The sequence below is a fragment of the Lonchura striata genome, chromosome 1 (genome assembly GCF_050655825.1).
Source record: "Lonchura striata isolate lonStrDom1 chromosome 1, ASM5065582v1, whole genome shotgun sequence".
Taxonomy (NCBI): domain Eukaryota; kingdom Metazoa; phylum Chordata; class Aves; order Passeriformes; family Estrildidae; genus Lonchura; species Lonchura striata.
This window is the reverse complement of record NC_140703.1, coordinates 60896519-60922062: the sequence shown is the minus strand read 5'-3', so window position 1 is coordinate 60922062 and position 25544 is coordinate 60896519. Positions and strand designations below refer to the sequence as shown.

The 25544-nt window shown below is 36.9% G+C and overlaps 1 protein-coding gene across 1 annotated transcript in view; it reads right to left on the bottom strand.

Annotated features, from left to right (window-relative positions):
• NAA16 (N-alpha-acetyltransferase 16, NatA auxiliary subunit) overlaps positions 1 to 25544 on the bottom strand; it is a 60988-nt gene that overhangs the window by 6148 nt on the left and 29296 nt on the right. The window contains exons 9-14 of the mRNA XM_021530813.4: positions 25116 to 25222; positions 4527 to 4599; positions 4120 to 4289; positions 3603 to 3755; positions 1791 to 1919; positions 1087 to 1300 (exon numbers count right to left, since the gene is read on the bottom strand). Of these exons, the coding sequence (XP_021386488.1) occupies positions 1087 to 1300; positions 1791 to 1919; positions 3603 to 3755; positions 4120 to 4289; positions 4527 to 4599; positions 25116 to 25222 (846 nt within the window). The remainder of the gene's footprint in view (positions 1 to 1086; positions 1301 to 1790; positions 1920 to 3602; positions 3756 to 4119; positions 4290 to 4526; positions 4600 to 25115; positions 25223 to 25544) is intronic.

Below are 25544 nucleotides of genomic sequence, written 5' to 3'. Positions count from 1 at the left end.
TCCCTGCTTGGGTCATCCTTATTCTGACGCAGGGAAGCAAGTGCTCTTTTTACCCCATCCACACAGTGCTGCTTTCTCCCACAGATAACTTACTGGATCCCAATGAGCAGCAGGCAAATGAACTAACATGACTTCTTAGACACCACCCATCTTTATGATACATTGCTATTCTCTGTAACAGATCCTCCGCCACAAACTAATTATATACAGAAACAATTTGAAGTTAGAGAGAACAAAAGTGCAAGTTCAACTATTTAAACATACATCTTCATTATTTATAGGCAGGTATAGAAAAACTTATTCACCTCAGAATAAAGGTAAGATTTTATTGCAATATTAAGTGGCATTTTTAGTTTAGCTTCCCTTTTTCCCCATGTCAAATATTTTTCCCTTTGCAAAAAGCCAGGAATTAATTTCTCTGCTTTAGTCAACAGCCACTGCAACACTGACCGTTAAGTGCAATTCCACTAAAAGAGAAGCAACTATTTATCCTAAAATTAAAAAAAATCTTAATCTGCCATTGAATCCTCAGATTTCCAAACTACACCCCATTGGCTTCCTAAGAATGTCTGTTGTCCATTAATATTAGTTTTAAATAATGTTCTAAATGCATTAATATTGCTAACACACTTACCCATTTATTCTTTGGTCCTTTTTGGTCTTTTGTGTGAAAAGTAGTAAAACTTAATGCAGTAGTAACTATTATTGCAATGTAATGAATTAAATACATTAGATCAAAATCAAATTCTTGTAATTTAGACTGCTTTTCCACAAAATCTATCAATTGCTCCATAATTCATTAGTTAATATTTATCTAATGGCTGAACTGAATCTGATTTTAATGTTCTGAAACATCACTCCTCCCCAGGTACTCTAAAACTACAGCTAGATTCATTCATGTTCTAGTTCCACAAAGTAATGGGATGTGAACAGAGCAAACTGTAGCCTGTTACCTACGATCTCTTTTCAGTTACTGTGACAGAAAGGTGGAAAAACTTCTGTTGTATTTACTCTGTAACACGTAACTTATTTAGCTTAAGCTTTTACATGTGTCAGACATATGAGCCTTCATTAAAGTGTAGATACCTGAATTCACTTCTTGCTCTTTGCTTTCATTGGTAAGAGGATTATCATGGAGCTTCAAGTAAATTTCAATTGCTGATCGGGCAGCCTTGAAGTAGAAGGCATGTTTCCTGAGCACATCTTCTAATCTTAGAAGGTCTACATAGGCACGGAGAGTCATCTTTCTCATGCAGTACGTGTGGAAGTCAAATTGATCATCTGTTATCTCAAAAAAATGCTTAAAAAAAAATGACACTCATTTACTCATCCTTTACTTAGTCCACCTTTTATTTATTATTTTTATTAGAGGTGAGTATAATTACAATTGATATTATTTACAGACAATATTTAACAGGTATAGACATATCCTTATCATACTGACTGTTCAAGAGAAGCTATTGGTTGGTAAAAATCTCAGTTAAATCAGTTAAAGGTTATAATGTGATTATTCAAAGACTAAAGTCAGCATAAAGTTAATGTAGGAATAGTTGCATAGACGATATTTTATGGTATTTTATACTGAAACTTTTTCACTTCAATAATAGTCTTTCATATTGAAGACGACATCTGTTACAAAAAATCATCATGTATTAACCTGATGTAAAAAGTCATACTAGAAGTTTTATATGTTTCTAGCATACAAAACTGTGCTGATTACATCAACAAATATCTTTACTTGCATGTGAGAAATACTGGGGAAGCAGTGGGTGGTGTTCGCACCTACTTACCCTTTCTACTTCATGACATTTTTTCAAGGCGTCACCGTACTTCCCTAGCCTTTGATAAGCCGCGGCACATTCCGTCTGGAACCACATGCACTGCATCTCGTTAAGGTTCTCCATAGCAGAAGTTCCCTCCTGAAATAAGAGTCATCATCAGGTTTTCCTATTGTAATTTACCAGCTGCATCTTTCAACTGTGGCTGCTTTCAGGCTGTTAGGAGGAAACAATCAATCCTTCAACATACTTGGAATACAACAAGAAATGAACACCCAGTGACTCGTGATATGCTATGCTCCCTCAGATAGAAAGTAATAGATTGAAATGATTTAAAAACCCCAATTATTTGAAGATTAATGTCTCAACGGGTTTTTAAGATTAACTCATGCTTGTACACACAGTCTCACTTCTACAATTTGGGGGTACAAAACATTATTAAAAAATATTCCTTGAGTCCAGCAAACAATTTTTGCTGGTTTTTCCTCATCAAGTAAGTGGCATCCACCAGTCTAAAAATCCACCAATATCATTAATATTAGCCATTAGGTTTTCAGAAGAGTCTTTATAGCAGATAAAAGACCGAGTTACGTTCAACATTTACTGTTACTGAGGATATCCTGTCTTTCCAGAAGTCTGTGATAAAATTCTTTCTTACTTTAACACTTCTGACACGCAAACATGACAAGTTTTAGTAATCAAATTTTCAGTAATTCCTAGAAATACCCAGCAAGCTTGAATCCAATTTCAAGTGTTACCATATCCAGAATTTAAAAGCATGAAGGAGCCTAATTTATGTACTCCAGGATATCCCACAAAGTAGTCGTCATGTTTAGTTCCACAAATTATAGAAAAATCTGGTATTTATGAATCCAAATTTTGTCCAATGTAAAAAACAGAATTTAAAGTGCTTATTCCATATTTCAGGGATAGACTCTGTTTTAACAATTTTTTTGTGCGTAATACTAGCTTAAAGGAATGAAATGTTCAAGTATAAATTAATCTGTGTTAATACTAAATCATAATGCGTATAGTACACACTCCTGTGCAGCTAGATCAGATAGTATCAAAGGGGAAACAACAAGGCATCCATCAGATGCATTTTAAAAGTGGTATTTTGAAGTATGGCAATAAAAAATAGTCCACAACTACCCTTGAACAATCATTTTTTCCAGTATTTAGTGGGTCTAGACACCTGGATTACTGCATCTATCTTTGAGGCCCACAGCACAAGAGGGACATAGGCCAGTCAGAACAGATTCAGAGAAAGGCCATGAAAAATCAAAAGGCTGGAACCTGTCCTGTGACAAAAGAGAGCTGAGGTTCACCCTGGAGAAGAATACCTTACAGCAGCCTGCCAGTATATGAAGGAAGTTTCTAACAGAGAAAGGAAGAGACTTTTCAGCAGGATCAGTAGCAATATCAACAGGAGCAAAAGATTTGAACTAGAAGAGGGCAGCTTTAAACTGAATGCAAGGAAAAAAAATTTTACTGTGAGCATGTGGCAATACACTGGATTGTAGTTGCCCAGGAAAGCTGTGGATGCCCTGTCCCTGCAAGTGTTCAAGACTGGGATGGATGCAGCTTTGAGTAACCTGAGATAGCCAAAGATGCCCATACCCATGGCAGTGGCACTGGATTATTCCATCTTTAAAAGGCCCTTTCCAATACAAACTGTTCTATGATTCTGCATAGTTCCTTACCATCAGACATAGGAGCATTATAATAAAAATGGATATCAATAAGAGATATTTGATCAAAAGTTAGGAGTGAAAAAGCACCAGAGGCAAGAAAAACACCTCTTAATCAAGGCAATATACTTGCCCTTGTGAATTTAGAGCACATATCCTCTGCATCCTTCACCATATTTGCTCGCAGCATGTATTTAGCACATTTAGAATTGATAAATCTGTCTGCAGTATCCAAAGATTGTGCTTCATCCATCCATTTGGCAGCTTCCTTGATGTTACCTACATGCTGTTAGGGAGAAATGAAATAGTTAACTTTCAGTAGAGGACTGCTATAGACCATCTCCTGAAATCTGTATGTTACTGGTATTTCTCCATCAGAACCAAAAGCCAGTGTTATTCTCACTCCTCCCGCTCCCAGATTTTTTTTGGAATTAAAATTCACTGTAATTTGTGACTGGCTTTGCAAAACCCAAACAAAGGTTTTAATTTCCTTCCTGACAAAACAGTGCCCAAAAAGAAACCTGCATGAAAACTGATGCCCTTAACAACTGCTAACTGAAATACTACCCACACATTCACACCAGTCTGATGGGTTGATTTTTTTTTTTTTAAATACACTACATCTCCACGTGTCCAAATTCCCCTTTTACCTTGTAAATTTTTGCTTTTAAATAGAATAGCTCTATTAATGTTGGAGTGCTTGCAATTGCAGCATTAATGTAATCCAGGGCCAAAGAACACTGGCCAAGTTTGTCAAAGTGCTGTGCCAGGAAATACCGAACCCAAAGCAGTGTTGTTGGGGGCTCTTTCTCTCCATTTTCTGCAACAAAATGGGAAAGGTTACAATAACCAGTAAAGCTGAAGACTGCATTTGAAAAATGAACACAAAAACAAAGCTTGGCAAATTCAGCAAATATGTCTTGTAATGAATTTTTTAACTGGAAAGTATAGTAACTATTTTTTTGCAAAATGTATCAGCACTTCAAAAGTTCTTGATAACTTCCATGAACAGTATTAGTAGTTACAGGGTAATTAATGTAAGACCATAGAAACTTACCACATGTACTAAAAAGGTCGCAAGTTTTCAAAGAGGCTTCATAACCAGTAACAAGTTCCTGGATTGTAGAAACCTACACATGAAAAAATAGTATAGGCTTAAGTTTTGCTTTACTATAATTTTAATAGAAATTAATACACTGAAAATAATACTTGAGCAAATTAGAGAAACTATACAAAAATAACTACTTAATTTGGAAAAAAATCTGATGTATCTTCACATAGTTTACTTCACCGTTTGCGGGTATTTTGATCACCCATTTTAACTAGTGATGCTGCAGGGAAACAGGTTGATCTCAGGCAGCTTACAGCAGAAGGTATTCAAGTGCATATGAATAGTATCTTATGTAAAAATTCCAAAATGTAACTTAATTTATGCTATTCATTTTTAAGCATTGAAACTGAGCCAATTAAAAGAAAGGTGCTTTGAAAAAGACCATGCATGAACTTCCCATAACAATGACAAAACAGACACTTCTGTGGCTTTTTGGCAGGTTGATCTGTACTATTAACAATTTTCGTTTTGTTTGAAAGGTATTGTTTCCTAGAATGCAGATTCCATCTCTTGACAAAAATATATACACTGACTGAAGAGCAATACTTCCTGAAATCAGACCTTGTCAACAATAAAGGTTGTCAACAACCTTGTCAACCTTTTCATTCCTAGGTTTAAGACTCAAAGCTCACCCACACAGTTTTTGACTCACACTATACAGGTCTGACATTCACAGTAAGTACAAACATTAGGATACATGCATTTCATGACAACTGTTCCAATTCCAGGTCCATGGCTCAAAAATGCCACTTAGTACTTCTAAACATGCTCAACCAGTTTTGTAGCTTCATTCAAAATATGTCTACCATATCCAACAAGTAACCAATGAGTCTCTCTAGGGAACAATATTACAGTAAAAATATTATCTATGTATATACACCCAAAATACAGAAGGGACTTAAAAACATAAGACATGACAGTAAGCACAGCAGGGTAATGGCTACATTGACCATCAGGTGAAATGTTGGGATGGTAAAAACCTAAAACTTCAATGGTTAAAAGTAAGATGATCCTATATTTTAAAAGCTGATTGCAAGAGTAAAATAGAATTGTAGGGACACAGCAAAATTTTAGAAAGTACAAATTGACAATGCATACATTCACTTCAAGATACACTTTGGGAGAGAAGGGAGAATAAACCTTGTTCCAGAAGATCAAAATACACAATTTGAAGGATATCACTTTATTTAACGTAATTCAGCACAATAGGCAAAAATGTTTTCAAAGAGAGCAGAGAAAGTAACACACCCAAGTCACACACAGCTACTGTAACTATCTTAAAAGTGTAATAAAATGTATAAACACATACATTCCGGAAAGCGCTGGGCAAATCTCTTAAGAAATGAGTTTCAGTAGCAAAATCTCATAAAATATAATAAAATGTTACCAGACTTCAAAATAACTATAAAGTGATAAAGCAATGTGAAGAAGTCACAAGTAAGTGAATGAAGGCAAACAAATGCATTTAGTTGTTCTCTGGCCTGCTTCAGACATCTGTTCACTGGAAGAAATCAACACCCTCAGAAAATATCTGAAGATTCTTTTCTCTAAAAAAAGTTTTAAAGCAGAAACATCTGCTTCAGGTAGCAGGGTTGTGGTGTGTATATGTAACTGTGTGTTATTTCCTTGCTGATTTTCCCTGAAATTTCCAAGTATTCCCAAAGTTATCCTCATCTGGCTGCCACTAACCTCATAATCAGTGAGCTGTGAGTAAAGGGAGAAACACTGCTCCAATTCTTGAATAAGCACACCCCACCACCAAATTCTACATGTAAATGTTTAAATTACTGCACACTTGGGAGTACAGCTTCACATCCGGACAAAGACCAAGCTACCACCAAAAAGAATGGCATCACTGTGCCTGAGCCACACATGCCTGGTCCCTGCTTTGGCTGAGTGCTAGTGACTGTATCCAGGGTTACAAGTGATGTCCTCCCTGTTCCACCTCAGTGCAACAATGCCCAATTGCTCATTCCATTACCAGGCAATGGCAGTGGACAGACCTGGGACATCCTTGTATGAGGGTCTTTAAACAGCTGACATTAACAGTGAAATAAAATACTCTGAATCTTGAGGAGATGGAGAATACCAAGATGTTCTGTTGTAAAAGATGCCAAATTCTTCCAAATTCAGAAGTCTGCAGTGGTTTTGGCTTTTGCAGCTCAAGAAAATACATTGTAATTGTCATTCTGGAAGCTACTATGAACAAAATACCTTTAGAAACAAGTATTCCGTGAAAGCAACAGCTAGGAAAATGCAAATAGAGTAGCTGGATTATTGCAGACATGCTCAATGAAAATGGCAGTATCTTTCTCCCTTACTTTTTATGCTTATGCTTCAGTCTCTTGCTAGCAATTTAGGAAATAATTCCAGGTTGATGTGTCACTTAGGGGAGCAAATTATCTGGAAATATGAACCATAATTTCTGTGTTCATATTAATTGCAAATCTAGTTGCAAAATCTGTCTCTTGAATTTGCTATCATCTGTATTCTAGAGTTACCACTGCCATCTTGAAGCCAATAATATTTCACTATTTGTAAAAGCCACAGCATTTATCATAATTTTATAAATTCCAAAAACTGAGCAGAGGTATCTGGAAATACCATGATACTGATCACAAGCTAATTTCAAATAGAATTATTCTAGAAAACCAGTGTATTTGTTCTCTTGCCATTGAGTTGAGAAAGCTTAACATACCACAAAAGTGTAGCTGAAGTAATGAATAAATCTCTCATTTCATTACAAAAAGACTGAATTGATTCCTGATGTCACCAGTTTCAGAAGCCTCTTAATCAAAATTCAAGCTTCAAACCTTTTCATAGGTAACTATCTACACCTTCCATTCATTATGGAGAACAACGAGTTGAGCAGCAGGAATTCTAGAGGGAGGAAATGGGCTTTCGCCTTCTCATTTGCACAAACAAGTGAAGTGCTCATTTTTCCTCCTATACCCTAAAGATGGAAATTGTACATGCTCACAAACCATTACGTATTCTTACCAACTGTAGCAATCCTGAAAGTTAAAGAAACATCTTCCACACTTGGTACTACATCAGCCAAAGACTCCACAAAGGTGGCAATGCTTCCATTCCTGTGCAGTTTATTTCCATTGGAAAGGATAATTTTGTAAGTGAACTTTGAATAAATGTCTTAAAATGAATAGTTGAGAAATACAAACAGACTGCAATAAATATAATGCACACACAGCTTAACTTTTTTTTAAATGATAAGTAACAAGAATCCAATTGACTTAAATCCCAACTCTGAAATACCCTTTTCTGTGAGCACTAGTTTGTAACTACCTGATTACACCAAGGTATGTTTTGTGTCCTCTTTCATAAGGGACAGCCTAAGGGACTGTTTTTCAGGTAACCAGGTGATGACTAGAATTCTTCTACCATCTTTTGTAGCTATCACAGTGGCACCTATAGGCCCATCATGAGAGCAAAATCTGTGCTGCATGTGATACCATATACCAAATCCTGCTACAGAAATTTTCCTTAGACAAAAAGAGGCCAATCAAATGTAAAAATAATAGGTAAGAACTACAGTAGCCTAAATTTTAGCTTGATTTTTTTTTTCTATATTCCATGTTATTACATGGAATTAAGTAGAATGAAATGACAAATGTGAGGTGAAATACATAATGATACATAATACATAATACATAGTCCGCTACCACAATGCAAAGATGCAAATTTTTCAAGTAAAAGGCTTAAATTCTCTGGCTTATTTATGGAACCTAAATAACTAGATTCCATATCCTATTAAAACTATAATAGACTTCTGTTTCAATGACAACCTTCCAAATACCAATACAGTGTTTCCTTCAATGAAGCAATTGCAAAAAGAGGAACTGAATTATTGTAATGTACTATAAAGTGGTTAGACTTAAGCTGTGTCAATAGTCATTTTTTTAAAGACTTCAGCTTGTTAATTTATCAGTTACAAACACTTCATTTAAGTATTTTTGTTTTCAGTTGCTCCTATTAGAATTCCATAAGTTACTAGCACTTCCAGAACAAACACAAGTCAAAAGCTACCATATAAAGGCAGCTTGAGAAGCCATCCATGTGTTGACATTTGGCACAGGTTTGAGTCTCTCTACCTTTTGATTTCCTGAAGATACATTTCATTTTTCTCAAAGCCAAATGACCAAGAGGGAACTTTGAATACTGGTACTGAGATGTATATACAATAACCCCCTGCAATGTTTTAGGCTGGGGACGGTGTAACTGGACAGTGCCCAGGCAGAAAGGGACCTGGGGGTGCTGGTCTACAGCCAGCTGAACATGAGCCAGCAGTGTGCTCTGGTGGCCAAGAAGGCCAGTGGCATTCTGGCCTGTATCAGGAATAGTGTGGCCAGCAGGAGCAGGGAGGTCATTCTCCCTCTGCACTCAGCACTGGTGAGGCCCCACCTTGAGTGCTGTGTCCAGTTCTGGGCCCCTCAGTTTGGGAAGGATGTTGAGATGCTTGAGCATGTCCAGAGGAGGGCAATGAGGCTGGTGAGGGGCTTGGAACACAAGCCCTGTGAGGAATGACTGAGGGAGCTGGCGGTGTTTAACCTGGAGAAAAGGAGACTCAGAGGCAACCTTATCACTCTCTACAACTTCCTGAAAGGTGGCTGAAGTCAGGTGGGTCTTTCTTCAGGCAGCAAATGACAAAACAAGAGGACAGCCTTAAGCTGCGCCAGTATATTATAGGTTGGATATTAGGAAACTCTTTTACAGAAAGGGTGATAAAGTGCTGGAATAGCCTGCCTGGGGAGGTGGTAAAATTGCCATCCCTGGATGTGTTTAAAAAATGAATGGATATGGCACTTGGTGCCATGGTTTAGTTGAGTTGTTGGGGTGTGGGTTGGAATTGATGATCTCTTGAAGGTCTCTTCCAACCTCGTGTGTGTTCTGTGTGTTAAGGAAAGTCACTTTATTCTCTTTCAAGCACAGTCCACTGCAGCCTACTCCTAAACAGCAAACAGTGCCTCTAAGAAGATGATGCTGCTGTCTCAGAAAATAGTTTAAGTAACCTCAGTGTCAAATCAACAAGCTTCTTAAATCAGTGTCTAATATTGTAGAGTTAATATTGTACCTTGATCTTCTAACAGAATTCAATGCATTCTGTAAGTCTGCAACCTCCTTAAGCTGGAGACGCTTCCATCCTTCTCATAACCTCCTATAAAGGGCTAGAGGAGAAAAACTAGACAACAGTTTTTCAGCAGGTGACCTAACAATGCTTCTCTTAAGCAACTCTTGGATACTTATTTGGTAGTAATTAGAGCAGATAGGTACTGGAAAAATAAAAATTTCACAAGAATCTCACCTAATCATGTTCACCTGTCTCAGAAGGCTCCTGATCAAAAATATAAGAGAAGGATGATATAGAAGTATCATTCTACACTCAAAAGCCATCTAGTATCAGACTGTAAAAAATAAGAGTGAAAGTCTGGGTGCTCCTTATTCCCTACCTATGGCAAGAGAACTCATTTGAGACATCCAATCCTGAAGGACATCAACCTTCAGTTGCAGGAAAAAGACCTGGAACATTCAGCAATCAAAATTGCCTTGGTATTACTGAGCAGGTATCTTCCAAATAGTTAGCAACCTGAATGTTTAAACACTAACTATATTTTGGCACAAGAATCAGACATATTCTCTATGGGCAGGCCCTTCATATCACAGACCATGTTACATGGAGCATTATTTTCTGAATTTCAATAACAGATAATTGTAAAGACAACTGTAGCACTTTCCTAAGAAGGGCAATAGTTTGTTGCCAAACTTCTCTCCCTCCTTCAAAAGAAGGGAGGAATTTCACAAGAATATAATCTTATATTGATAAAGCACTTCTACTGCTCTAGCATAAGGACATCTAATACAGAAAAGCCTGGGAAAAAAGGGAAAACAGTGGGGACAGCTTTATGAACTTGCTTATTCTCCACTGGAGGAAGGTATTTTGTGCTGTAAAATAAACAGGACAATTCCTAAAACAGATATTCTCCAATCTGGAATCTGACAATCTCACTCAGATGGTAGGCAGCTTCTTATGAATCAAAGTGTTAATATGGGTGGTCTTCACCACTAGGAAGATGGATTTTGCAGTGATTCTGAAGCTCTGGAGCAGTAGAAGGAATGCAGAAACCAACCTGCAAAGGCAGTATTTCCTCATGTTGCATTTTCACTTAAGGCAAAACGATGCACACGGAAAAAGAGCATGTGTTCTTGCCCTTCAAGGAAAGGTTATGTCATCTGTCCTTGAAAGTTGGGATTGAAAAAATGTTTCCACTTAAGTAGATAATTCTCCACAGAAGCATCTTTCCTGAAGAAGACTTGTTTCTTGCAGATAATGCATGATGCTAACAACATTAGTCCTGCCAGTCAAAGAAATCTGATCTCAAAGTAGCACTTGCTTTATCATCAGCAACTCAAACATCTCTGAATCAAATTGGTACTTATTTTTGAAAAACCAACTCCTAAAGATGCAAAAACTCTGCTTCAACAGCAGAAAAATATGTCTCAAAGCTGAATAAATCAATCCCTAGATTTACATCTCAATGTACAAATTAATTTTTCCAGTATCTACCTTCACTGGCTTTGCTAGTAGTGGTGCTGAAAGTGAAAGTTTTTCTATTTCCACAAGAGTAGTGTTCTTTATTGAGGAATATGGAATTTTGTTGAGTCTGTGAGACTGCTTTTCCAGCCCAGCAGAATCCATTAAACCTATGCCTATTTGTCACTCTTATGCCTATTTGAGAAACTGAAAAAACAGCTGCACTTATCAAAATATCTAAACCACCTATATCTAGATATCTCCATATTGACAGATTGAGATATTTAGAAACTATTTGCAAACAGCTTTGCTACAGAGTATCTAAAGGAAACTGCTGTTGTGCAACTTCGAAATAGTCAGTCCTCATCATCTAGGAAAAATGGGATAGCTAGAAACTGAATGACAAACAGCCTTTTAACAGCAGTTGAGTGTTATCCTTGTGCCAGAAAACCATGTTGACATTAACAGAAAGTCCTTGTGACCAAATCAGGAATATCTTTCACAGTACAAAGAAATATCTAGTGTATGCCCTGAGGCAGGACTCTAAATGCCTCTTGGGAAATGGAGAAGCAACAATAAAAACAGTCCACAAGAGTCCTATGTCAATACTTGAAGTCTTTGCTACAACAAAATTTTATCTAAGAGAGTGATAAGAAGGTGCATGAAGAGGTATCAGTACTACATCATGCAGAAGTGGTACCAATACAACCTGAGTAACACTTATGAGCTTAATACCAACTAAATTAAGACTGAAAAAATATAATGCAGTTGCTAGCTCAGAGTTCTGGAGAAGGTTTTTGATGATAACATTTTGAACAGGGCTTGCAGCTGGTCTATGGCACACAGTTAACACCAAACCAAGCCCTTCTTGAGCTTTCTCCAGTATCAGTCCATTTCTGAGACAGAGCTAATAATTCACACACACACACAAAGCCAGCCAACACAACAGAGCTGATAGCTGAACCCACAAAAAATGAAGATTCCCACTATAATAAGCTGGTTCATTGTTCTTCTTTTGATTCTATGGTCTCCATACCATTCTAAACTGAACTTTCCACAGAAACAGCTTAGCACTAGAAAAAGCTCAGACACAATGACAGCACAAACAAGACACTTTCATAGTCTCCCTAGAAAAGGTTACTTGATTGCTTGCGATGGATGAGTCAGAAATACAGTCTGGCAAGGAACTTGTACTCTCTTCTTGAGAAGGGTCCCTGGAAACACTGTGATGGAGGATCCCAGGTTCAGACTCAGTTAAGCTCTGCCCATATGGCAAATCTGCAATCTGAAGTTCCCATCCCTACAAATGCTGATGCTTAGATGTGAATTTTCAGGCCTGTAGAAATACTTCAGAATGGTAGCAAAGGCACACTTCTGATAATCTCTGTCTAGCATGGCCCCATCACATGATTAATGATATTTCAGTCCAGGGCACTTTGACTATACCTTTCTGGATGGAAAAGAGAAGGAAGTTCCAAATAAAGAAGCTGCCAATAGACTCAGAAAGAAAAAAAAAAAAACTCATAAATTCAGTAATTACATGGAGGTGAAAAGGGCAGGAGGAAAGGGCAGCTACACTTTTTCTAAAGTGTTTTACTGCAGCCTAATGAAGACAAGAACATCATCTATAGCCAAGAGGTATTTGGCATAAATTGAGATCTACTTTTTATCCAAAGAATAAAACATGCCAAACACACAAGCCAGTGTGCTCTGCACAAAAGGTCTGAGTTCATACTCTCCCAACGTGATCTATACAAGAAGGTGTTCACAGACAGCAACCTAAAAAGTTGCATTTCCTATGACTTACAATTCTATATAGATTAAGATCTAAGGTTACAGCATCTATAAGCTTAGACGGTTTAGAGAAGAACCAAAAAACTGCAGCAAGACTCAGACTGGTTGATCTCGATTTTTTCTGTAAGCAACATTTCTCCATTATTTAAAAAATGTTCCACCTACCTGCTTTCAAACACACAATATTAACATTCAGATTTATCAGTGTAAAAAGTAAAAGGTGTAGGGTATGCAAATGACTGAGTATTTCCACTTTCAGTCATGGCAGCTATACACTAACTTATTTGCAACTGCTTCCTTTGTCTCACTTGAAAAGTTTCTGCTCCACAACTTTTTATATAGCACACACAGATTTCCCTCATCCCATGTGGTACGAACAAGCCCCAGAAAATATTCAAATAAATTACTCCAACTGTGAAAGCCTAGTGACCCTCATACAGAGAACTTCCATTGCTTGCACATTAGGCTAACATCTGAACACAATAAAAAAAGGTCACAATCAAAAAATATTCTACAACCTTCACATTATGAAAAATCAAACCAGAAAAACAGGACAAGCAGCCTTTTACTTAACATAAATCACCTTAAATTTCTTGTTTATCTTTGACATATAGAGATATCAAGAATGTAGCTTTACTGTTTTGTGTAACGCCCAATAAAATAGTTGCTTTAGAACTGCAATCCATATGTAGGTATATCTGTTTTTAAATTTATTCAACTGAGCCATCAATACTCCCTTGTGCTTCCCTGATAAAACCATTTTTAAATGTGTGTGCAGGGAAAGACAAAAATTCATAAATTGCAGAACAACACACATCTTATGGTATCATGGTTAGTCACTAGCTTCAGCATTTCTCAGTGTGTGGTGGTTAAGCAGACATTTACTCTTGTGAATTTTGCCACAGGGCTACCAGCTTGTAAGAACTGGCTAACCATAAAGCAGTAATTTTACACTACCATATTTAAAACCACTGGTGTTCATTGCTGCTAGCACTGCTAACAGCTAATCTTGAAATAAAAGAAGTGATACTTTTTCTAGTGTCAATAGCACAAATGAACACACAGGCTGTCTGAAGCACTAAACTCCAGAAGAAAAAAAATCCTCCATTTATCTAAGTGAGTCTAGTTTGCATTTGTCATTCAAAAATAACTTGTAACAGCTATTCTGTATGCTTGCTCTGGTGAAGCAACATGCCCTTAAAAATAATGCTATGTACAAGCATTATCAATTGGAAAATTTATAGCAGCTGTAGTACAATACAAATACAAATTCAGAGCACATCAATACTCTAAGATGACAGTGTAGTCATCACACAACTAATTTCATGAGAATCTGGTTTTCTGAAAACTTTTGGACAAGTCTGGGGACTGCACTAAAGAAAGAAAATAATTTCACATGAACAAAACATCAGTAGGAGAAATCATGAACAGAGATATCTAGAACATTTCTTGTGAGCCTCCGAATGGGTTAATCCCAATATAGATCACTCAAGCTAAAAAAGCTCTCCTGATAAAATAGTTCATAAACCAACTGCTACACCTAGCAACTGCTCACTCACATGTTACCTCACAGCCCTAAACTGTCAGCCATCAGCATGTTTTACACTCCCCATTCTCACTGCAGAGTGGAAGCATCGCATCCTTGCTGTACCTACAATGACATTTCCAAGCCTGCTCCTTCCTCTGCTTACTTTAACATATTTCCTTACTCGTCCTTATGATCGAGCAGCACAAAACAAATGCTATCTTTCACTATGAATGTACCAGTTGTCAGCTAGATCTTGGGTAAGTCCACTTACCAGATCACCCCTCCTGGAATTTAAACTCAAAGACACTATTTCCTAACACTTGAAATGATGGAGCCAGTATGAACAAAGAGTTGTCCTTGGTTAATCTTTCAGAACTATTTATTTTTTAAATGCAGAGTTTCCTAACAGAACTAATGGTTTTTACTTCCTTATGTAATCCACCAATAATCTGCAGAGAACATCTAACTAAAAAAATAAAAATCAACCAACAGTGGCAACTTGCTTTATATTGCTTTAGCTTTCCACATTAAGGAAGAAATATGCCTTCTTTCCAGAAAGGTTAAAGAAAGATCTGCACTGAAGACAGCCTACCTTCCTGTGTAGACAGTCTTACACCTTTTTTTTGAGACTGTTGTTTCTGATGTTTCTTCCAGCCATTTTCTCTCATCCAGTATTTCCTCACAGTCTCCATGATTTTAGATACTCAGAAAAAGGGCACATGTGCATTAATGTCGAGCTTCAATGGAATCAACCAATGCACCTGCAACACAATCGACGTAAACCTTGATGTTGACTAATTGAAGATCTTCACTCTTTGGATTTTTACCTCATGGATACAGAGACCAGCATGTACGGGAAACCAAAGAGGATTTCTGAGCATTGATCAAGTACAAAGAGAATTTTCTGGGGAAGAGGTGAGGGTAGCACTTCAAGATCCATTTCTTGTGAGGAAGAGTAACAAATGAGGCTCTTCACAGATATTTCTAACACAGCTGGACTGTAGCTTATAGAATGTGAAAATTACTTTATCTCATGAAATTGCTTATACTTCAGTTTATTAGCTTCCAGCAGAACTATTCGACCAAGAGCGACAATTATATTCACCCTGGCAATAACTTTGCATAAACAACAAAACTCATAATAATAAAGTGGCACTCCTAAATCCTAGTTTTTGCTTCTCAAACGTATAAAGCCTACAGCATATTCCTGACATAATAATTATACCAACTATGCAAATTTTATTCAAGCAGAAAGATATAAGTATAAATGTCACTTATAAAAGATATCAGGATGTCATTTAGCCAAGTACTCTCGCTAATTAGAAGCTAAAAAAAAACTGATAAAAAGATTTTAAAATCCTCCATTCTATACAGTAGGCTTTTTAAATTTAAAGTTTTGCATAACACAAGGAAATACTCATGAAAAATGGCTAGACTTTGCTGATATCAATATTTTTATAATAACAAACTTCAGATACTACAGCACAAAGCAAGGCGTAAAAGCTATGAAACCACTTGTAGCATAAAAGAAAAGCCCAGTAGCTAGATAGTAAATCTCTTAGCCTGCACAGGAGACTTAGATACTCATATCACAGTACTTAAATTTACACACAGACTACATTGTGTTGAGACATCTTCCTTGTAAACGCTCCATGTTTCTCAGCATACAAAAACCACCATATATACAGTCACTTTTCAAAACCTTTCATTCACACAGTAGTAGTTTAGATAATTATTCCAAAAAGTCTCAACAAATGATGAAAATTAAACTGTTCATACCATTACAGAAATATCAACTATAAGCAAGAAAAACCTGCTTTCCTCTACAACTTTGAAATGTTACTTAAAACACAGCTTTTAAAAATATCAATATAGTAGTTATCTTGTTAATAAAACCCCCAAAACACAACGTAAGTTTCTTTATGTTGAAGTTTTTTATTATAGCCTCCCTGCTATCCTCCCATGTATCTCTCCTGCATAGAATTAGTTTACTGTAATTAGCCACCTACAATTCTTACTACATAGCCTTTGGTTAAAAGTCACAAAGACCAGAAATTCACTTTAAAATACATGTTACCTCTAAGTATGTTTATGAATTGATGATGCAAAAAACTTAGTATCTTATGGCAAGATAAAGAATATCAAGTGAATAAATCTCTAGTGGCAATATGAGAACTACATGTCTTCAATGTTTTTAAGAAACTACTTCTTTTCAGAAATAACTACAATTCTTCAAAACACATGATCATAATTGGATCCACTATGCCCAAGCACCTCTCAGATTTTTTTCTAAATCATGTCTGTGTACTCTGCAAATTAGGACAGCTAATTTTTTTTTTTTTTCACAGCTTTAATCCATACATCTTTTTAAGTTTGGCTTTGCAGAAACACTTTGTTGAGCAACTCCACTTTTAGCTTATTAGCACAACATACAAAGAAAAAGACTGAGTACAAACTTAAAGCTGTACAGACACAGACACTGGTACTCAAACACCTGCACTGTCCTTTCATCAAAAATGGCAGGGTGGAACAGACAATTGAGAATGTGAACTACTCTGTCTGCAAGTCAGTGCTCTTAGATAATCCATTCTGAATTGCATGAGACTCATAAATCAGCTCCCTAAGAACATAATCTGCTGAACTCCTATAAATTCTGTGTCTTCTATTCTCCCTTTTAAAACACACTGTATAGAAAGAGCAAGAACTTTCCTGGAGAAGAACTTCTACATATTAAAACTCCAAGATGAGGATGACAGCTCATAGGACTTATCACCTCCCATAAAACAAGCTATTTTTTGGGCTAAAGGCCATCTTCTTCTTAAAAATATGGTGTTGTAGTTGTCACTGTATATCACAGTAAGGCACCAGGTACTGAGAATAGCAAATATAGGTAACCTATCAGTTATTAAAAATTGAAGTCCTGATCTCCAAAGCACAGCACCTCATTTATAACCTCCATACAACATCTGTCAAGCCTTAGACAACCGTGCCACTGAGCACCTCCCAACAGGTGTGCACTTACACAGCACATCAAGGGTAGGGGCAACAGCACCCTGACCCCACCGGTGCCACACCAACAGCCCCTGCTGCCTCATGTTCTCAACAGCAGCAGGTTTGCTAAAAGAAATTGACTCCATCAGCAGAAACCTACTCAAAGTGAACATGAGCTATCCAACCTGAGAAATTAATTTGGATGCAATTATGACTTTATTAATCTTTTATTAGTATTTTGTCCTCCACTTTTCCTTCATCATATAGATGGGGGCAACCTCATCTTTAGTGAGCATCTGTATCAACAGCCTGGCCAAATGATTGCTGATTTCTAAGCTAGAAATATTCTTTACACAGCTCTTTTTCTTTAATTGAGACTACAAGCAGATGATCACTGACAAAATACCAAATGTACAACACTTTCTATTAGAATTTGCACTGTGAAATTTTGCAGAAATAAAGACAGATACCATATGTGCCACTTTTAGAGCTCCAAAATCAAGGCTGATGAAGGACCATACAAAAACAATCATCACATCCTCAGCCTAACTCCACTGCACTCTTCAATGTGCACTCACTGCACCTGTTCTTTGGCCTACCCTGAAGCATCAGTTTCACATGCTTCATGTGACCTGTGGTGAACCATGCATTTACTCACATTTAACATAAACGTACTGTGGGTCTGCAATTACTCAGCTGTGTTTTGAAGATAATCCAATTCTAAAAGGCAGATTCTGTGACAAGTTTTTTCCCTTTGTGAACAACCTGAAGCAAGAAATTCTAGGAAGTGATTAGGGCTATGCTTGCAAATGGATATAAAATCACAACTGGAAATTCCAAATTACCGTATGTGGATTAGGGATATCAGTGCTTCTGTATACAGGCATTCATGCATATCTGCATGAATGTCATGACTGTGCCTTTCTGCACTGTTTGCTGTAGTGTCTCAGTGCTGTCATTTACTTATATAAAATGCACTTGCCCTGGCACTGCAGTAGCAGTTCAGACAAGCTTGCCTGCTGGCAAGTAAATGGCGACAAGCTAGTCCTGGACTTGCAGGTGAAACACAGTAAGAAGATTAAGAATTGTGAAGGTTTGAAGAAACCAGTATAGACTGCCTAGTCCAACCCCTTGTTACAGAACATATACAGCTGAAGCAGACTACTCCTGGCCTTGACCAGTCACATTTTGACCCTCTCCAAGACAGCAACTTCACTTGCTCTCAACAACCTGTTCTTATGTTTGACAACCTCTATGACAATTTTATCTTTTCTTTTGCTCAAATATTCTCCTGTATTTTAATTTGCGCATATAATACCTTGTCTCTGAGCACCAATAAGAAGCTTCTGCCTTGTCTTTTTTCATTCTTGTCTTCAGTTAGTTACATACACAACATTCCATCTAAGCCTTCTCTTTGCCAGGCTGAATTAAGTCACTACACAAAGATGATCCCCACTACTGGCCCCAGTGTTACCTATTTGGGGACACCAGCTGGAGTTCATGCAGCAGATGACAACACTAAGCCTGGTAGTTCACTCAGTTTTCAGTAAAAATTACTGTCTACTAAGGTGTACTTCAACATGTTGTCTGTGCTATCACAGATGGTGCCAAAAGCCTTGCTAATACACAGGTCCAACTGTATGCTGAGAGCAATTTTGTAACAGAAGGCTATAAAGTTAATCAGGCATGAATTCCCCTTCATAAATTGATCCTACCTACTGTCTTTTGATAATGGTTTCCAGGATTATTTGCCTTATCAGCTTCACAAAGATTGAGATCAACTTGATTGGTTCATAGCTCCTCAGATCCTCCTTTTTGTCTCTCAAAGACTGAGTAGAAGTGCAATTACATTGTTTAGCTCTGCTAAGAATTGGAGATGCATCCCAATCAAGTTTGATGTGCATATACAGTATGTTTAGACATTCTGTCCTCCAGTACATGATGGAATAAGATGCATGTATTTAAGAAAGCAATTAAAGTGACACCCACATACTCTCAAAAATCACAAAAGAGATGTACATTCTCTGCTGCCTTGATATACCAAATTTGATATTTCATCAGCAGCTCTTAGACTACCAGAAGATTTACCAGAAGTGTTGAGCTTGAAGTGAGAATCTTGTTAGAGAAGATGACAAAAAACAGTATCATGGAAGGTGCTTTAAGTTTTACTAGATTCTGTCTCATGAGGTGTGAAGTTGTATTTTTGTTTGGTTTTTTTTTTAGCATAACAGCAAAGATGTCATTGAAGTCACTGACAATTGGTATCTTCTGTTTCTCCTCGATACATAACAGGAATCCACTCTTGTACATGTAAAAGAATAAACACAGGTATCATCAAGACAGCATTACGTGCACCAACTAGGCATCAGCTGAGCAATGCACTACTGTTGTGTCGTATGCAGTCAATTACAGAATGTATGCAGGTGCCTTGAGTCTCCCGATTTAAAAAGTGTCCTATCAGAGAAGAAAAAGTGTCCTAGAAGATGAAAAGATAAATATCACCATATCCAATGTTTGTCTTCATGCTAGCAGATATGAAGATGCCAGTTGAGAAGGTAAAAGAAACTTAAGTACCTGCTTGGGACAGATATCCCTCCCAAGAAGATGAGGCATGTGCTGTATCTACCAATTAAAGTCATAGATGCAATACATGAAGAGTAAAGTTTAAACTGCAGATTTAGTATCAACGCCACCATGACATTGTTTATCACAGAGTGTTTTGCCTTTACAGGCAACTCTTACCCAGAATTCTTCCATTTTTTGATAGAAATTATCCAAATGAAGTCAATATGGAGAGAAAAGGTCTGAGAAACAAACATGGAATGTTTGTTTCTCTGAGAGAACATAAGAGAGTTTTCTAGAGCAGTAAGACATTCACAGTGTTCCCTCAGGAAGGCTTAAAGAATAGCCAGAACCAAGAATGTATTTCAAGGCAAATTGTACAAACAGGCAAAGGTATTTCAGAAGTTGACCAAACTCAAGATTAGGTGAGAAAAATTAATATCAAGCTCAGAATGCAAGTTCTTTAACACTAGCAACCTGTAGAGGAAGCTCTCAGCTCATCTTCAGATCAGCCATTTCCTTTCGCCAAATCTCATGGGTGAGTAGAATCTGGTGCAATGCGTTTCACATTTGTGAACTCTGCCGTTATGTAACCAGATTAATTTACACTACTTCATTATAACCAAGGGTTTTCATGTTTATAAAACTTCAGGCTGCCATACAATGAATAGAAGGAAAGCATAGCTAATTTCTTCACAACGTACAGTGGTTACTTCAAGAATCATCTGAAACAAACTGGTAGTGCTGACCATTATACTTCAAGTATTTTTTTAACACAAAGCCATCAAGATAGTGTTCCATCAAATGATTTCTCTAATATTTTGCAGATAAAAAGTGATCTATGACTGAGTATCAGCAATGATGTACCACCGAACTCAGTCTATATGATATTATAAACTTCCTTTGAATAAGACACTGGAAAATAGTTTAAGACTGAGTCCAGCAGTCTATCATCCTCCAATTGACCTTGCCTTCAGTTGGAAAGACATGGAATCTGGCTGTGTACCAGTACAGCAAGTCGGGAAGTGATTAGTGCATGCCTTTGGTATCTACAAACAGGGAGCACAGTAACAATTATCACTTGAGAAATAACTTGAACTCTTTACATCCAAACTCCTTTTACTCCTTTTTCATGCACATAACCTGTACAAAATCAATTGCCAAAGTTAAAAAAAAAGCCAATATTGACTCAAATGGCCTGTGTTCAACTGTTCATCCTGCAATTCAATGCCCCTCTCCTTATTCCAGTATTAATTTTATGCTACAGCATGGTATAGAACTGGACTCAGGATACTGAGCAGCAGGCATAATTTTTAAAAATATTTTTATATTTTTTGTATTCTATATTATTTTTAGTATTCTTATAATCAAAAGTTCTATCCACAGCACAATACATTGATCAAATTAAAATGACAGTACAGTTTCTAGGCTAAGGACAATTGTTAGCTGCTTTTCTTATGGCTTCTCACCCTTCAGCCTGAACTACTTATGTCTCCTCCAGTCCAGGTGGCTTGACAAAGAATAAACAGTAAAAAAAGCAAACCAGTTCACATGCTACTTTATTGCAGTAGCATAACAGCACAAAACCTGAAGAAACCACAACCTCATCTGAAGAGCTTTGAAGGATTAAACCATGTCTTGTATAACACCCTTCTAAAACTATGGAACAAAACATAAGTCAGATCACTGATTTCAACCAGTAATGGACCACAAAGTCTGAAACCGGCTCTTGCTGCAAAAGCATGCACATTAATTTACAGCAACGCCATCTTAATACCTCCTACACATCAGGTTCTGTAGTTCTTTTAAAGTCTGCTTTAACACAGTCATCAGTGGGTTAGCAATTTCCTCCTACGAGGCAACAATATCGCTGGGAATGATGAAATCCAGCACCACTTGTCCCAGGTTTCACCGCACCATCTCTGTTACTTTCTCAAACATCCAAATTTCACAGTCACCAAATCTTGAAGCTTCCTTTTCAACCCAATTGTGCAGTCAAATATAAGCCTCTGCACATCACAAACTAAACACAAGTCCAACACACATTTTTTTTCTGCTCCAGTATTGCAGGAAAGGCATAGATTGCATAATGCAAAATGAAGCATATTTTACGTCATTAGAAACTTATTTATCAAGGAATTATTTACTCAAAACAAGTCTTTTGAGTGTACACAGAGCTTTGTTGCTTTTTGGCAGTCTTTTTTTATTGAACATATTTCAGATTCTCATGTCTTAGGCTGGTGAAAGTTTCTTCCAGCAATAACCTTAAGATTACTGTTTTAATGAAACAAACACCATTACATTTCCTACTTACAGCACCCTTCTGAGACTTTATCCAAAGGATCTTAAACACTTCTACTTGCGCTGTGAAGAAAGATTTAAAAACCACCTTTCCTACTTAATCAAAGCAAGGCTTATTCTTTTATGAAATTATGAAGAGCAAGTTGTAATCCACACCCTTCATTACACCAATATTTGCACATGAACGTAAACAAATTCCAATTCAGTGTCTGAAAAATAACATGCCATGCACAGTTGGCATTGCAGGGATTTCAGTTTTATTTTTGGTGGAGCATTCATTAATTCTTTCCAGAAGCAGCTGGGAAAGCTACCTCAATGTTAGTTTCGTAGATACCAAGTGCTCATGTAATAGATACCTTGGGAAGAAGCCTACCTAGCACAGCCCAAAGGCTGAGTACCATCTGACAGCAATTAGATAATAAATAACATTTTCCTGAACACATCTGATAAATGTTGCTCTTCTATACAACCACCCTTTTCTCCTTGCTGTTCATTAAAGGTCACAGACCCACCACTTCAAAATCCAACTGCAGTTGACTGCACCAAACTGCACTTCTTTACAAAGAAACACAAGGGTAACTTCCTGCCCAACTGGTAGAGAAATCAGAATTTTGCTAGGTATTTTCTAGAAGGCATAACAATACCGACTACAATCCTCTTTCAATCAAACCATAAAGTAATTTATGTGAGAAGCTAACATCAACTTAGACACATTAAATAACAAAACAGAATATTTTCCTGAAAGATATAGCACACAGGAGTTTGTTACAATTTTCTGCCCTCAACCCCTAAATTTTAGTAACTCTAAAGTTAACTGTCAGGGACTAAAATTGAAGTTTCGCTAAGTTTCAAAGATTCTTCTGTCACACTATAGCTATAAGTAAACCCAACCAAGTGAAATGTAAAACACAGCCTGCTTTGGTAACAAAATTATTTGAAATATGACAAAAATGCTTTTGCAGAAGTCATCAGCACAAATAAATCCCAAGCACATTTGGAAAAGGTGAAGCTCTTGATTTTAATTACTTTTGAGGATTAAGCTGACAGTTTTGAGCAACACTGATTTGGTATAATGAAGATGACTACCAGAAAGGAACTTTTCTGTGTAAGACTGCCTCAAAATATAGCAGCCCTCTTTTTTTTACCCATCATGTAAAAATTAATTAAGTGCAAGAAATCTTTTCAGATGCTGAATGAGTTTATATGTATCTTTCAACATCCAAATTCTTCACACTTTAAATAGCAGAGGTTAGAGTTCCCTAACATTGACTGTGCTTCTATCTAGATACCCCGTGCACCACAATGTAAAAAATTTCACTTGCATTTCATTTACACTGATCGGTGTGCATTAGCAATAGGCACTGTAGAAAAGCCAGTACTATACAAGTATCTTGTTTTCATCTGGGATAGAGTTAACTTGCTTCTTAGTAGCCAGTACAGTGCTGTGTTTGGAACTTACAGCACGAGTACAACGCTGATAAGACACTGATGTTTTAGTTGTTCCTAAGGTATGCTTACACTGAGGTAAGGACTGTTCAGGTTCCCATGGTCTGGGAGGCAGCAGGGGCACAAGAAGCCAAGAAGGAGCATGGCCAGGACAGATGACCTGAAGTAGCCAAAAGTATATTCCATACCATACAGTGTCATGGCCAGTATATAAATGAGGAGAGTTGGCTGTGAGCTGTCAATCACTGCTCAGGGATAGGCAGGGCACTGGTCAGTGAATGGAGAGCAATTATTCCATGCATCATTTGTTTCTCAAATTTTTTTCTTCCCTCTCCTTTTTTCATTACAATTATTAGTATTATAGTTTATTTGGATTCAACATTGAAGTGTCCTTATCTCAACCCACAAGGTTTAGGTGTTTCTGATTCTACTCCCCCATCAGGCAGGGTGGAGTGAGCAAGCAGCTGCATGGTACTTAAGTTGCCAGTTGAGGTTGAACCACAACAACACGATACCAGAATTTACTAAAATTATGTCAACTATGGAAAAAGTAGAGATTGCAGAAGTGTACTGAAAATTTCATGTTAGAACACTAGGAAAGAAACTCTTCAAAAGAAGAAAAAATTTAGTCCAAATAACAGAGTGGTCACTTCTGGTTGAAAAGCTGCATCATGTATTTAGGGTTTCTTCATATACAAACCCCTCCTTTTGCCTACTCATGAATGGATTAGAATACCTATAATGTTTGTAGCAAAGATCTGAAGAGATGTATCTGAAGAGACTGATCTTAATTATTCTGTTTCCTACACACTTTAGTAACACACTTTCGTTAAAAAAAATTTTTTTTTGGTATACCTTGCTGTCAAGTTTGGAAGGAAGAATTATATTTGAAACAGTTCTTTTGTGACACAATTACACCAAAAGAGAGTTTAGAAGTACAAAAATTATATACTGACGTTTCAGCAAAATACTGAAAAAGGAAACAAGCCTTTGTGGTAAATACTAATGTATTCATGCAATTCAGAAATTTACATAGAACAATAGCCACCTGTTGTTTTAAAAGCACTACTTCTGGTGACATCATAAACCATAAGTTGAAAGAATTCTGTAACACTTACACTCAAAGCACACAAAGTTAATGATCATCTTTGATTTTTCAAGAACCTCAGTGCACTCGGCACCAATCTGACTTCAAGAATTTTGACATCAAATGATCATTCACATATCACAAAATAGCACATTAGGGAAAAAATGTTCAACAACTCTAATTGGTAGTTTACAGGAAAAGTTACAAAAATGCTTAGATAGTCTATTAGCAATTCAATACAAAAGACTTCATTAAAACCAAATAAATACTAAATTTTACCTTTTCTGGATTGTAATATAAAGATTTCAAAGTGGTAAACAAGGGTGGGCAGCCTTTACTGAAGTTAACCCTCAGGAACTTATCCATTAGTTCTCTAAATTTTTCACCTAGGAACAAAAGTGTGTTTGGTTATATGTCAGTGATTGCAAGTGTTATATAAATATGCGCACTAACTGCTGTGCAACTCTGGATAACAGAGGAACTGAGAAACTACAATTGAGGGCTTTAGCCTTTCCTTTTACTAATGAGACACAAATATGCTCCAGATTAAAAAAAAAAAAAAAATCAGAGTAAAATGGTTAAGTTGCTAGTGTTAAGGAGTCTGCTGGCAGACATGACATTTCTCAAACCTGCAGTCTATTACAAAGAGAAAATATTACGTGCTGACTACAGAGGATGTAGCAAAAGCTATTTAAACAAACACTGAAA